Consider the following 13,943-nt stretch of genomic DNA (forward strand, 5'->3'; position numbering starts at 1 on the left):
GCTTCCAGCACTTACCCTCACTTCTCAGAAAAGGACAGAAAGTAAGAAACAGCCAGCAAATCTCTCAGGAGGGCAGCTCAGGCTTGGCCAGGCTCTGTTCTCACCGTGGGGTGGCCACTGAGTCACACCCACGATGCCGCCATCTGCCCACCAGGGCCCTGGCCTCGGTCCCCAGGCTCTGCCTCTGCAGGGACAGGGGAGGAGGAGTCCCGTCAGTGGAAACGGGGAGCTGGGTGTCTCATGGCAGCCACGGCCCCGTGTCTGGGCATCCAGATCAGAAACGGGCACCAGAGCTTGCCCCCTCCCCCCGTTGATTCCAGTTCTAGAAACACAACTTCATCTGGTCGGACTGTGGTCGTGGGGAAGATAGGAAACCCTGGCAGCAGGTGAGACCACGGCGCCAACCCAGCACAGCACCCTTTTCCTTCCGCCTCAGCCGCCAGCGGCTGGGCTGCATTTACAGCTGCAGAGACTCACTCACCCCAGCAGCTCCCGGCGTCCAGTACCTGCTCCCTCCTTCAGCAGCTCTTAGGCCCATTTTGACTTTCAGTTGTTCTGCTTTGCACACATTTAGCGGCACAAACCACCTCAACTCATTTCATTTTGTTTTGTTTTGTTTTTGATGTACTCAGGCTATAAATCCTGAATAAATAATAAAAATCCTAAACAATCAAAAACTTACAGTGTGGGACTTCCCTGGTGGCACAGTGGTTAAGACTCCACGCTCCCAATGCAGGGGGCCGGGTTTCGATCCCTGTCCAGGGAACTAGATCCCACATGCCGCAACTAAGAGTTTTCATGCCACAACTGAGGAGCCCATCTGCCGCAACTAAGACCTGCCACAACCTAATTAATTAATCAGTTAATGAATTGATTTTTTTAAAAAAAGAATTGCAGTGAAGCAGCCAAGTCAAGTCAAACGTGATAAGAGGCTGTGACCACCGAGGATAGGCCCCAGTTTCATGACTGTACATGAACTTGGAAACTGAACAAAGTGCAGAAGCTCTGGAGAAATTATGAAAACCGAGGGTGAAATCATCCACAACTAAGATCCCTTATTCTGTGAGCCCTCGGCCTTTGATGGGACAACACTCTGCTCCCAACAGCGAAATGCCCACGTGAGATCCTGGCCGCGAAGCCACTGCCCGTGCTGCCCCAGCTCTGGTGCTTCTGGAACATTTCACGGCCAGTGTTAGCAGGCGGGGGCGGGGGAATGCTGCCTCGTTTGCTGCCACCAGAACTGCTTCTCCACTAGGCTGAGCAATGTTTTCCTTAGTCAGAAAGGCTAGAAATATGTCCAAATACACCTTCTTCCTGGCAGAGCCATGGAGGTTTTATGCCCTAGAGTATAACTGACGAGAAGGACGAGAGTGAACTTTTCAGTAACATGACTTGATTATCAGAAAAACGTGGAGTGGCTCATCTGGAAACAAACTAGGGGAAATCTTTTTCACTGAAGGGGAGAGCTTCCTGCAGTTATCGTGAACCAGAAGTCACCCCTGGCATCTTGGCCATGCCGGTCACATCACCGCCTTTCCTGACAGGGGCGCCTCTAGACGGTTTGCAGCAGAGGGTGGGAAGTGGCTGCTCGCGCACAGACAGGCCCGCCCAGGCGCCATGGGAATTAGATTGAGTGCAATTCCAAGAGCTCCTGGAGCAGCAGGGCGGGCGGCCACCAGCACCATCCCGGGCAGGAGCAGCTACTGTTAGAAATACCCTAATTTGTCTGGATGCAGAGCAGATAGGGCCGCGCCGCCGTCGTAGAACCACTTAAGGCTGCCAAACCCAGTCCTCGTACAACTAGGTGGATCGGCGAGTACCGGGCAGGCTAACTTCTTGCTTTTCTTTTCAGTTCATTCTTAGCAATTAGTAGGCACGCACTGTCACACCACAAAATAAGAAAACACACGAAATAGCCTTAGTCAGCCAGGCTTTTCTTGTTCATCTTTTCTATGTGCAGAATGTACGTCTGGTAGAAAGAAGTAGCGATCACTCCTCAGTCCACGTGCCCAGTGTCAATTAGCTACAGCTTCCCACCCATCCTTGCGTTTCGTCTCAGTCATTGTAAAATCAGGACAAGCCCATTAACAAAGCACTTATGAATGAGGGCGCTTCTGGGTGTTAATCCTTGCGAGGTCCCTGGGAGGGAGACGGTGTTCCCATTTTACAGATGGGAAGGTGGAGGCTTGGTGAGCTGAGTTAGGTGACCTGCTCTCATCCCTCTGGTCCCAAATGCCCAGCTCCTGCCCACTGCACCACGGTGCCCTCTTGGGAGGTGGGCACTGGAGTGACTGTTCTCGCTGACCAGTGGGAAATACTGGTTTGCTCTCCGGGGCACTGGTGTCCTTGTCCGGGAATTACAGCAAATGACAGAAGCGTCCACTCGTTCCTCTTGCAGCCTCCTCCCTGTGGGCGGCTCTGTTCGGCCTCACCCCCTCAGCAGCCCCTCGTTGGCCTGGCTGGCTGGAAATGCCAGCCTCAGCATTAGAAAACTTGGTCGGGTGAAGGGTTAAATACGTTGAAATAAGCCTGGTCCTCACAAAAGAAGTGGCATTTACACCCCGTCCGTTTATGGAAATACTTGCTGGAGGAAAACAACTGCAACATTGTGCATGTTTTTAGGAGGAGAATGGCCAGAGTGTCTTTAATTCACTGTTTACCCGTGAGAATTACTCCCAGGAGTAATCCTGCAATAAAATCTTCTTGGGCTATGAGAATAGAAAGAAATTGAATCAAAAGACTCCATTTCCACTTGTATTTATTCAGTCTGGGAAATTCAGTGGGCCGGAGCGCTAGTATCAGCAGGGGATTCCTTGCTCCTAGCGTTAAATTACTGTCATAATCGCTCAATTATTTCTTCCTTGTACTGTTTAAAATAAAAATCCATCACATTCTCTGGTTTTTTTCTAGCATTTATTAGGTTGAGTGTTTAGGAAAATCAATTATAGTCAGTCAGGCATGAATTGATGAATGTTTCTTGTAATAATTGTCAGTTGTTAAACTGAATGTACTTTCTCTTTCCACCCTTTTCACTTCCTTCAGAGGGCAGAGGTGGCTCAGAGAGAGGTGGAGACCTTGAGGGAGCAGCTCTTGTCGGCCAACCACTCTCTCCAGCTGGCCTCCCAGATCCAGAAGGCGCCGGACGTGGTGGGTAGCCCAGCCCCGCGGGGACCCCGTCGCCTCGCATCCGTACCTCTGTGTGTTACAGCCGCTTTCTTCTTTGGCTTTAGAGCGTCCCTTTACGGGGGTAATGTTTGAAACAGTCCTGCTGTCTCGGTGGGGAGTGCGTGTAACAGTCTGGGGATGGAACCCAGTAGTGTCAGAGGGAAGAGCTTTACTGGTTGTGCGTCGGTGCCCAGTGGTCAGCGTGACGCCCACCCGGTGGAGAGCCCATCACCAAGAGACCATCTTCCCAGTTAGACTGGTGGGTGGACCGCTGGCAGATGGGTGGCGATCCGAGGCTGGAGGCTTGCAGAACTGCACAGGAAGATTGGAGATCTGGTCTTCTCCTGGATGTGTCCTTCCAGAGTGAAAAACAGTTCATGATGTGGGAGGAGCGGGGCAGGTAATAACGCAACCCGCTCTGAGTCCGCGTGATAGTCAGGATGTCGCCTGACGTGCGAGCATTCAAGAGGAGCCAGGCACACATCTCAGACCTTTGCCTCTTGATTTTTCTAAGACTAATGAAAATTGCTCTTAGCTGGAACTTTCCCAGCTCGATCAAGGCGGCTTTGAGCTATCGGACTCCAGACTCTTTCCTTCAATGCTGTGCGGCAATACAGAGAGGCGGCGTAATTAAGACCGTGGCCACTGGAGCCAAACCCCTGGGTTCCGAACCCAGCTCTGCAGTTTATCAGCTGTGTGACTTGGGGCAAGTGGCTTAACCTCCCTGAGTCTCAGTGGCATCATCCGTAAAATGGGTTTTTACAAGGGTTCTGGAAATTACTCTGAGTGAAGCCGTTAGAGCACGTCCTGCCACATAATCCGTCCTCAGCCAACCTTAGCGGTTAGTCTGACTGTGGTTGGCACCAGCACTCTGGTCCAGGGGCCCCGGTTTCAGAGCCAACTCCGTCACTAGTTCACATACAGTGATTAACTCAGGTGGTGGCACTTAACGAGGCCTGAGTTTCCTGGTGTGCAGAATAAGGAGGAAGCAAGTGATCCTGAGGTCCCTGCAGCTCTGATGGCCTGTGACGGGTGAACTGCACCTGTAGCTGTCCTTTTATTTAATAAAGGGTTGGAGAGCCCTTGCTGTGTGCCGGGACCCGCAGTGGATCCTGGGAGAGCCAGGAGGGACGAGCCAGGCCCTTCCTGGAGAGAGGACAGTCCAGTGGGAGACGTGCTGCTGTAATAAGGTCACACATCAGTTTGACTACCACTACCCCACCCGACCCATGAAGCAGGGCATTGTTATTTCTTTATATAGATGAGGAAACAGAAGCTCCCTGGATGTAAACCCCTTGCCCCAGAACGCTTGGCCCCAGCGGCCAAGCCAGGGCTCGGCAGGGGCCTCCGCCGCCCCAGACCGGAGCTTTTAAATTATTCCCCAGGAACGCGTCCAAAGCAAAGTTTTAGTGTGAGGACCCCTTTTAAGACTGGATTTTTGTTTTCCATCTTTAAGTTCACATTAACTAAAACATGACTTAAGTGTTTCAGGCTACAGAGAAAAGTTTTCCATTTAAGGAACCATCACAACCTTTGTACTTGATGGACTCTGCTATTAATTTTGCCTGCAATGTCCCCTTGGCTCTGTCACCGTCCCCTTGTCCAAGTTTACTTGGACTGAACCCAGCACCAGAGCCGAGGCGGGAAAAAGCCCTCGAGGATGGAATCGGTGCAGCTTCTCCTGGCCTCTGTGGTCGCTCAGGGTCCTCTAGAGAAAGCCGTGCATCGTGCGTCTGCCCGGGGCTCCTGAGCTAAATGTTTTGATTGAGAGGGTTTCTGGCACCGTCCTGGACCGTAGCAACCAAAACATTTCAGAAGGAAATGAATGTTTTCGCAGGTAGAGCAAGTTGTGGGTCCTCGGGGCGCTTAAACACTTCAGCATCGGCTAAGTGCAGTGTTTACATGGCATCGCTTCAGCCTCCCGCGAGCCGGCCCTGCCAGGGCTCCCCTCAGGGACACGTTCCCACGTAGCCTGGCAGCTCCAGGCCCAGCCCCAGCCCCAGCCCGTTGGGGAGCAAACGAGCAAGCATAGGAGACCAGGCCAGCGGCACGATGTCTGTTGGGCTTGGCTGGCAGAACTAGGCAGAGAAACAGTGGAGTCTATAGATCCAGCAAAAGCTGAAACCGGGCCATTGGGCCATTGGAATCACCAATTCTGGAAGGCGAGCCGCCACTCAGCCAGCCCCTGCTCCGCATTAGGGGCCGGGCGGGGCTCTGTGCAGTTATGTCATTGCTGACTCGTGATGCCACAGTCGTTAGAGGACGGTTTTATTACCTTCATTTTGTAGGTAAGCAAACAGGCTCAGAGGAGTTAAGTAATCTGCCCAAGGTCACACAGCTAGAAAATGACCAAGCTGGAATATGATCCCAAGTTTGTCCTGCTCCAAAGTCCACTCTTTACCCCTCCATCGAGCCACCCCTGCTTCATGCGCATTCAAGGAGACAGGAGGTATGCAGGCCCTTTGTCAAGTGTTTACAGGCAAATGTTAGTTTGGGACTCTGGTGCACCACACCAGGCCGCCTTAAACCTAAATGCCTGTCTGTCCATCAGGTGAATATACTGGACATAGTCGGCATATGTCGGCCACTTAGTGTTGGCAGGAATAGTGGGGTGACGAGAAAGAAGGAAAACTGAGCCTCTCATTCCCTCAACCCTCCCCGGGGAGATTAGCCTAGACCCCGAGCGTTTGCCTCGTAGGCTGGGGTCCCAGCCCACCGTCACCGCACGTCAGGTTTCCCTCGTGTTGAGTGATGTTCCTGCATCTCATTCATATCTCGTGTGAAAATGGCTGCAGGGTAACAGAGATCGTTACCTGGCTTCTTCTGGCCTCGGTGTTCTGGTCTCTGTAGGAGGATTTACGTGACCCGTGATAGTTCACACAAGCGGTTTGGCAGAAGGAGACGGACGGTTCCGAGGGACAAAGTTTAATGGGGTTCTCCCTCAGTGACCTCGGTTTCTGGGTTCATTCTCCCCTTTGGAAACATGAGGAACACAGGCCCTTACCTATGAAGCCTGGAGCGTGGGCAGGTCCCCCTGGGACAGACTCTCGGGACCCCATTCTGGTGCCCACAGGGACCTGCTGTCAGACTGAGGGAAGTCAGTTTCTGTTCCTTCCTTCCAAGGCTTGTCCGAACCAGGATCCTGACCCTGGACCCCATCAGAATGACGAGGGGGTCCTTGGGCCCTACCCCAGCCCCCTGAACCACAGCTGCCAGGGCAGGGCCCAGCCCCCAAGGGATTCGGGTGCGGCTGAGTCGAGGCCTGGACAGACACGAGGGAGCCAGTGGTCCTGGGTCCCTGAATCCACCTTTGCTTCCCTTCTCGGTAATGATCTCAAGGGCACCTGAACTGCCAGACGCCGACCCCCCTGCAGTTTTCCACGCCCCCCCTCACACACACCCCCACCCTACCCAGCACCTTGTGCGCCCTGTCCTACCATCTCCTTTTAGCTGGTGCCCACGGACCGACAGGCCCAGCTCCATCACCCAGGTGCGGGCCTCTCCCTCCACCCGCAGCCCCTGGTCAACTCCCGGGCCCTTGTCTGTTTCTTCCTCCGTTTTCTGCTTCGTCTTCACGATGGGACAACAGGATGCCCTCGTGTTGGAGATGGGAGTGAGCATGTCTGGGCTCAGAGTAGGATGCTGTTTTCTATCTTAATTCCAAGGTCTTGCTGCTTTGGGGTATATTATCTCATCTCAGCTTAGTTTATGCGAGACACAAATGGTGTTTGCTCTGTTATGAATGAGGAATCTGTGGCCCGGGTTCGTGAGTTAATTGATGTGCCCGAGGTCACAAGGTCAGCTTGTGGCCAGGCCAGGCTGGGCCCCAAGAGTTGAGCAGCCAACTGTACCCTGGGACTGCCCGTCCCCCGGTACCCATCCTGGATCTAGGGCCACACCGAGAGCCCCTGTTTTTGCCCTGGTTCTCTGAACCCTCATCCCTGCTGTGATTTGCACTCGCCCATTGAAAACCCCAGATCACCTTTGGGCTTGTTTTACAGATTGTTTCCCTAAGAGCACTTTAAACAGTTGCCATGGCTGCCATCCCTCAGGTTGGAAGATTGATAAATAAGTTAAATTAGATACCGTGGCACAGCCTAAACCCACCATGAGGCCAACCTCCCTGGGTATCACTTTGATTGTGTCCCCCTGCTAAGTCCAGGCCCCTCCTGCCACCCTCCCAAGCAGTCACTTTTGGGCGCCAACATGCTCAGTCCTCTTCGAGTCGGCCTCTCAGCATTGATCACCCCTTGCTCGTGCCCTGCTCCCTGCCCCTCCCACCCCCGTGCCCGCCTGTGGGGTCCCCGCCCTGAGACGGAGCCCCTCTTCTTCCGGCAAGATCCACCAGCCCGCCTACACCCCCCTCTCCCTCCTCAGGACCCCCTCTGCGTGCTCCTCTCCTGTCCTCACTGCTGGGAGGACTTGTCTGCGGTCCCTTGGCTCCTGACCTGGGTTCTGGCCAGAGTTGTCTAGGGCGGCGCTTCCTAAATTCTCTGTGGTGAAGGATGGTTTTATTTGTTTTGTTTTGTTTTGAATTTCCAATCTGTTGCAGACTGATAGTTTTACAAAAGACAATAAAAATGTCACAGCAAAGTCAGATTGCTATAAAAGTTTCTAAACACTTACTCTCAATTTCTGTGCTTGTCTCACTGTGTACCAGCCATGGTTTGTGAGTTGGCACCAGCCCGTGGAGCCCAGGCTGAACAGAACTGGTCTGGACAGCATGTGCCTCTTTAATAAGTTGGCGGGAAGATGCTCACTGGGGCCCCAGGGCCACGGGCAGATCTGCCGGAAGTCAGGGGAAGTGAAGGACTTACTTTATAACATCATACAAACCAGAGACAGAAGGGGCTCACTTCTTTGCCCACAAAAGTTCACATTCTTACATGGTAAAGGCCTTAATTTCCTGGGAGGGAGATATGAAAAATTATTTCCATGGTGACCGGCTGTCCCCAAATGTGCAAACCCTGTGACAGGCACATCATGCATGGGATGGCAGGGCCGCCCCTGCCAACTGGGGCTGTCGCTGCCACTGTTTCCACCCCAGCATAGGCCAAGTCAAGGTGTGCGGCGGTGCACTTCGGGGGCAAGGGGATGACAGCGAGGGTGGTGGCGTTCTACACTGCGGTGTGAGCCGTCCCCAGGTCGCTGCCGTCATAGGGACCTTGCAGTCCTGCCCTTCATGTCCCCCTCAGTCATGCCCAGAAGTGCTCCGCCCGGCAGACAAGCTTCCAGAACCATTCAGGAGCTATGATTACTTCTAAAACTTGAGAAGAGTGCTGCTTTCATCCTTGGGAAGTGGAAATATGAATTTGACTTTAAAAAAAATACCTTTTCCCTGTTTTGCATTTTTTTCCAAAATGAGTACATCTGAGGGGTGGGAAGTAAGTTTTTTAAAACAGCAGTTATCAAAAGAATTCCTGCGCAAAGGAACCCCAAATACGCACCTTCCACATCTTTTAACTCTTTTTTTTAAAATGCTAACTCCGAGAATCAATTTGTCAAACAGTATCTCAGCTTCTAGATAACAGAGTAATGAATCAAAAGGACATTGCACCTCATCTTGTGGTAAAAAATCCAAATGCTTTGGAACATTCCAGGAGCTGTCCTCAGAACCTTCCCCTCTGGCGTCCCGAGCCATCAGCAAGGCCCTTTCCATCACCTCCTTCAGGTCTCTGCTCAAATGTCACCATCTCAATGCGGTTTTTCCTGACCATATTATTAAAAGCCCCAGCTGCCCCTTCCCTGCTTCAGTTTTTCCGTGGCATTTATCATCATCCGACACACTCTCTGCTACTAATAAGCATATTTAAGGCATCTCATCCCTGCCCCATCCCACTGGACCAGAAGCCCTGTGAGGACAGGGACTTCTGTCCTTCTGTCCCCTGCTGTGAGCCTGCTACATGGCGGGTACTCAGTAAATGCTTGTCGAACAGACGAATCCAGGTGGCAGCTCCCCGTGCAGATGAGAAGGTGAGGGGGGAGGGCGACGGGCAGGTGCGGTCCAAGCAGAGGCAGGACGCGATGCCGTATCATCCGCATCACCAACCAAATCCTTCCCGCTGCCTGCTTTTCGCCTCGGTTGCCAGCACCAATCACCCCAAGCGCCCGTCCGAAGCCGGTGCGGTTTTGTCATCTCCTTTCTCCTCCGCAGGAGCAGGCCATAGAGGTCCTCACCCGCTCCAGCCTGGAAGTTGAGTTGGCCGCCAAAGAGCGGGAGATCGCGCAGCTGGTGGAGGACGTGCAGAGACTCCAAGCCAGCCTCACCAAGCTGCGCGAGAACTCGGCCAGCCAGATCTCCCAGCTCGAGCAGCAGCTGAGTGCCAAGAACAGCACCCTCAAAGTAAGGGCGCCGGGGGCCCCAGGGGCCGGGGGAGGGCCGCACGCGCACACATGGCCCCGGAAGGAGCCCGGGCTCGGCACGGGGGGTCTGGCTCCCCACCGACACCCTGAGCTCTTCAGCAGGGCACTTCGGCCCCCAGCGTAGTGACCACGGCAGGAGGTCTCGCCTCAAAGCCAACTCATTTGCCCCGCCGTAGCCGTCGCACAAATGTATCTCGTTTTTGTCGTCTGCAAAGGTCATGGTTAAAATTCCTTCTCTTTTGAAAGCAGAAGTGACTGTTGGGGTTTTATCTCAGCTGAGCTCCAGCCATCAGCCAAGTCTTTCCCTCCAGTGAGACCAGTATAAGGAGGCGTGAGGTCCCCCTGGACACGTCACTCAGAAGCTCCATCAGGGCTCTTGTCTGGAGAACACCTTGTCCTGATTGACAGCAGGCATGGCAGCCTTGACCTCTGTGAGGCAGCCGGAATCAGAGTCCTGAAGCCCAAGGCAGCGAGGCGGGATGGGCCTTGACCCCTCCCGTCAGCCCTTGCCCTGGTGGCACGCCCCTCCTGGTCAGCCGTCCTCGCATGCAGCCCGTTGTAGAAACCCCGATCCTTGGTGCCCACAGCACGCCGCATGGGCTGGAGTGCCGTCGGGGCGCAGGCCATCTGCAGACGCGTTCGTGCAGCTCTGCCGGCCCCCCCTGGCTCCCGGAGAAGGCTGCCGGCAGGAGGACCCGGCACTCCGAGACCCCAGCCCTCCCCGTGCCCAAACAAAATGAAAGCCAGGGGTCCGTGGAGGGCACTTCTGCACCGAGCCCTGTGGGCCCTGCTCCCCACCTGCAGGGACGGTTTTGACCCTCAGGCCTGTGCCAGGCGCCGGGGCCCGGAGCGTGGTGTCGCTTCAGCAGGGGGAGCGCCCACCATCAGCCGCTGATCTCCCTCCGGCGTCTTTAGCAGTCTAGCCGAAAGCTAGATCCTCTTGGGGCTTCTCATAAATTGGTGTCCCAAATTCAGAACCCAGAACCTTTTACGTTATATTTTTTTAATTACACTATATTTAAGGTATTCCCAATCTGTCGAAGTTAGCATAATTTGGAGATAGTCGTGGCACCCCAGATTCACACGTCAGAGCCAGCAGGGACTCCTCGGTGGTTTCTTATTTGACAGGGAAGAGACAGGACCGGCGAGGGCGCGGGCATCCGCTCTGCCGTCCCCGCTCCATCCGCCCACCGGGCCCCCCCCCGCCCCCCCCCCCCCGCTCAGCGCCCATTCGAGGCGGGTGTGAATGGATAAGTGACCGACTGCCAATTATAGTCTGTGCTCTAAAGAAAGTGGATCAGAGTTGGTTGTAAAAATGTCAGGAAAACTTTTCTTTATGTAAAGTAATTCCAGAATGTGGTGAGACCCATTTTGATTTTTTTTTTTTAATTGAGATTTTTTTTTTTTTCCTCCACGCCATGACCATGTTTCTGAGGCAGAACTCAGTCTCCAGCAAGTCTGTCCTCCCGGCAGCCCCCTGGCCTGACCTCGCTGGCGCCGGGGCACCCACACTCATCCTCACTAGATCCTTCTCTACCTCTTTGGGTGGATTTCATCCACTGTCTGAGAAACTGCTGGGTGCCCGGTCCCCACTGAGGAGATGGTCCTGCCGGGATGGGGAGATGGTTGAGGCTCGGTCACATGGCAGCTCTCATCAGCCTGCCCACTGAGTACCAGGACTCACTTTTTCTTTCCAGATTCAGTGTCATTTCCTCGTGTTATAGCCATTTCTGACCCCAGCAGTGGCACTGCTATTGGATAATTGGCCTTCCCCTCCTTTGTTACAGTTAAAGGCTTCGACTCAAGTACATGATGCGTTTGACTACATGAGAGGGAGGCTGTAAACCTTACGTTTTTTATTATAGAGCAATTTCTTCTAAATCAGTTAAGGTTTTAATGTTTGCCTTCACCAAAAATGAAACGCAGTTTCACAAATTAATGTTCTTTATCCGTATCTTGGGGGAATTCTTTAATACTGTGCAGTTAATGAAACAATTCGGCAATACTTCTTCCAAAATTATTACTCCCTTATCTTCATCTGATCTAATAATCAAAACATGTCCTCTAGTAACAAGACTTCTCTGATTTTAATTATCTTAACCCCTCGTCGCCAGGAGTGAAGCTCTCGCTGATATCGAACCCACACGCAGAAGGTATCAGCCTTCCCCAAACGGGCACGCCAGCCTCCCTCGCCCAAAGGAATAAGGTTAATTGAATGAGATACTTCCCTGGGCTTTTTTTTTTTCTCCTAACATGTATAATTTATAGTCTCAAATCTAAACTAAGCAGCGAAACAATTACTAGAAAAATATTTTATGAATGAGACCTGTCAAATCGGCAACCTGATGCTTTTGTGGCGGGGGTCTGGGGCCCAGCCGTGGTGGCCGCTGGAAGCAGCCGGGAGCCGCCCCTGAGCTTCTCATTTCCTCCTCCTCCCGCTCCCACCATCCCCAACCCCCCGACACCCCGTCTTTTCCATCTTGGACCGTGCTGTCCAGCTTTGTGGGCTCGGGTTGGGATCTACGTCTGAGGATGCTCCAGCTTCCAGCTGTCTCTCATCATCCTGGCGTGGTGGGTGGTTTCACCATGGACGCCCACCGTGACCTCTGAGATAAATGCTAATGTGCTTGATGACGGTCACTGAAGGGATGCGGGGCACTGGTCTCACAAGGGCAGGAGGCATAACGGACAAGTCTTTTTTTTTTTTTTTTTTTTTGGCCATGCCATGTGGCATGCAGGATCCCGACCAGGGATCGAACCCGCGCCCGCTCACAGTGGAAGAGCGGCGTCTCAACCACTGGACCGCCAGGGAAGTCCCATGGACAAGTCTTGAGCTTACTGGGGTCTCCTCCACCAGGACCGCCTGGGGGTGCACTCTGTAATGGAACACGTTTGGGGACACGTTTGCTTTTCCGAGCACCTTGAAACACTCCCTCTCTTTGCGACTAATGCTTTCCTCCCTTCACCTTCGTTAACTGATTGATAATTATGAGGATAAATTGCCAATTGGATGTTTACCGGTCTCTCTCCCCATGTTCTACTTTTTCAAGCCAAGTTCACCATCACTAGCCATATACAGTGGTGCATCCTCTAACCTTCAAATAGACATCGAAACCAACTCAGAAGTGGGAGATGTTTCTTCCTGCCTGATCTGACAAGTACTGCAGCACCGTGCCACTTGTCAAGGATAATTCTGTATTCACAGTTAATGAAGTAACCCGACTGCCATTACAAGGCTGCTGTTTCTTGATAACACTATTCTGGGGTCTTCTGTTGGAACACTTCAGTACAGAGGCAGTGTAATGCGGCAGTCACCTGCATTCTAGTCACTGTGGCACAGGGAACAATGCTACCAATAGCTCAGGTTTAAGATGGGTGTTTGTAAGAAAGACTAACTGAGGCTAGTCTCCCCTAGGGAGAAATGATATTTTCTGCAGATGCTTTAAAGATCAGTACTTCTCACTGGGCGGGGGGGCAGGTGTGCCCCATTCACCTGGGGGCCTTTTTCCAAACCGCACAAGCCCCCCCAACCCTCCGCACCCCTCACGCCACCTCCCGAGGTTCTGATGGGTCCTTTTGAGCCGCTGTGGGGCACACTGTGTCCCTCGGGGGGTGGGGACAGGACAAAAGACCGACAACCACTTCTCTGCACTCGTTCAGCGCCTTTAATTCTGGACGCTGCCTCTTTGGTTACATAAGTTCCCTCACCGGCCGTGTGTTTCCTCTGCACCGGGGCTGCCCTTGACCGCGTTTTAACGAGCATCTCATCATCGTCTCAGTGTGTGAAGCTCCGACATCCACGTTCCGTTGGTCGCTTGCCGCGGGTGGGCATGATGATAATCGCTGTCTCGGGGAGGAGGTGCCAGTCAGCCCATGGCTGTAGAGGGGGGGCCTGTGTGTGTCCCTCCATGGCCCCTGCCCTCCCTGGATGGCACGAGTGAGTTTTAGTGTCACACATCCCGGTATCGGAGAGCCCGGGAGCCGAGCCTCCCTGAGCCTTGTCCTGGCTGCATCTTGAAGGCACTGTGAGCGCAGATTGAAGGAAGCAATCTGCAATTGAAGGAAGCAGTGAGTCTTCCACGGGGAGGAGTGGGGTGAAGGGGGCCCCGGGCAGGGAAGCAGCAGCGGAGATGCCCCAGAGGGAAGAAACCGAGGGCCTCTTCCCTCTGGGGCATCGTGCTAGAGGCCTCAAGGCCAGTTATCTGCAGTGAGGTCATAAATAAATCGCTGCAAACCGGTGGGCATTACTGGAAATGCTTCAGGGAGCTGATTGTGGGAATCTACGGTGAATCCTCTTAGACACACATGCCGCTGGTCACTGGGTGAGTAAGTCTAGATATTCACCTGCAGATGATCCCCAGCTTGTGGCCCACTTAGCCGACCATACAGTGTCCAAGTAGCTGAAATACCGAGCC

At 53.4% G+C, this 13,943-nt stretch overlaps 1 protein-coding gene across 6 annotated transcripts in view; it reads left to right on the top strand.

Moving 5' to 3' along the window:
- CUX1 (cut like homeobox 1) overlaps window positions 1-13,943 on the top strand; it is a 376,899-nt gene that overhangs the window by 284,080 nt on the left and 78,876 nt on the right. For 4 of the 6 annotated variants that reach the window (XM_057528358.1, XM_057528360.1, XM_057528357.1 and 1 more), the window contains exons 10-11: window positions 3,043-3,147; window positions 9,320-9,508. In XM_057528358.1, the coding sequence (XP_057384341.1) occupies window positions 3,043-3,147; window positions 9,320-9,508 (294 nt within the window). The remainder of the gene's footprint in view (window positions 1-3,042; window positions 3,148-9,319; window positions 9,509-13,943) is intronic. The other 2 variants (XM_057528361.1, XM_057528356.1) reach the window with 1 other exon arrangement.

The sequence above is a fragment of the Balaenoptera acutorostrata genome, chromosome 15, assembly GCF_949987535.1.
Source record: "Balaenoptera acutorostrata chromosome 15, mBalAcu1.1, whole genome shotgun sequence".
Classification (NCBI taxonomy): domain Eukaryota; kingdom Metazoa; phylum Chordata; class Mammalia; order Artiodactyla; family Balaenopteridae; genus Balaenoptera; species Balaenoptera acutorostrata.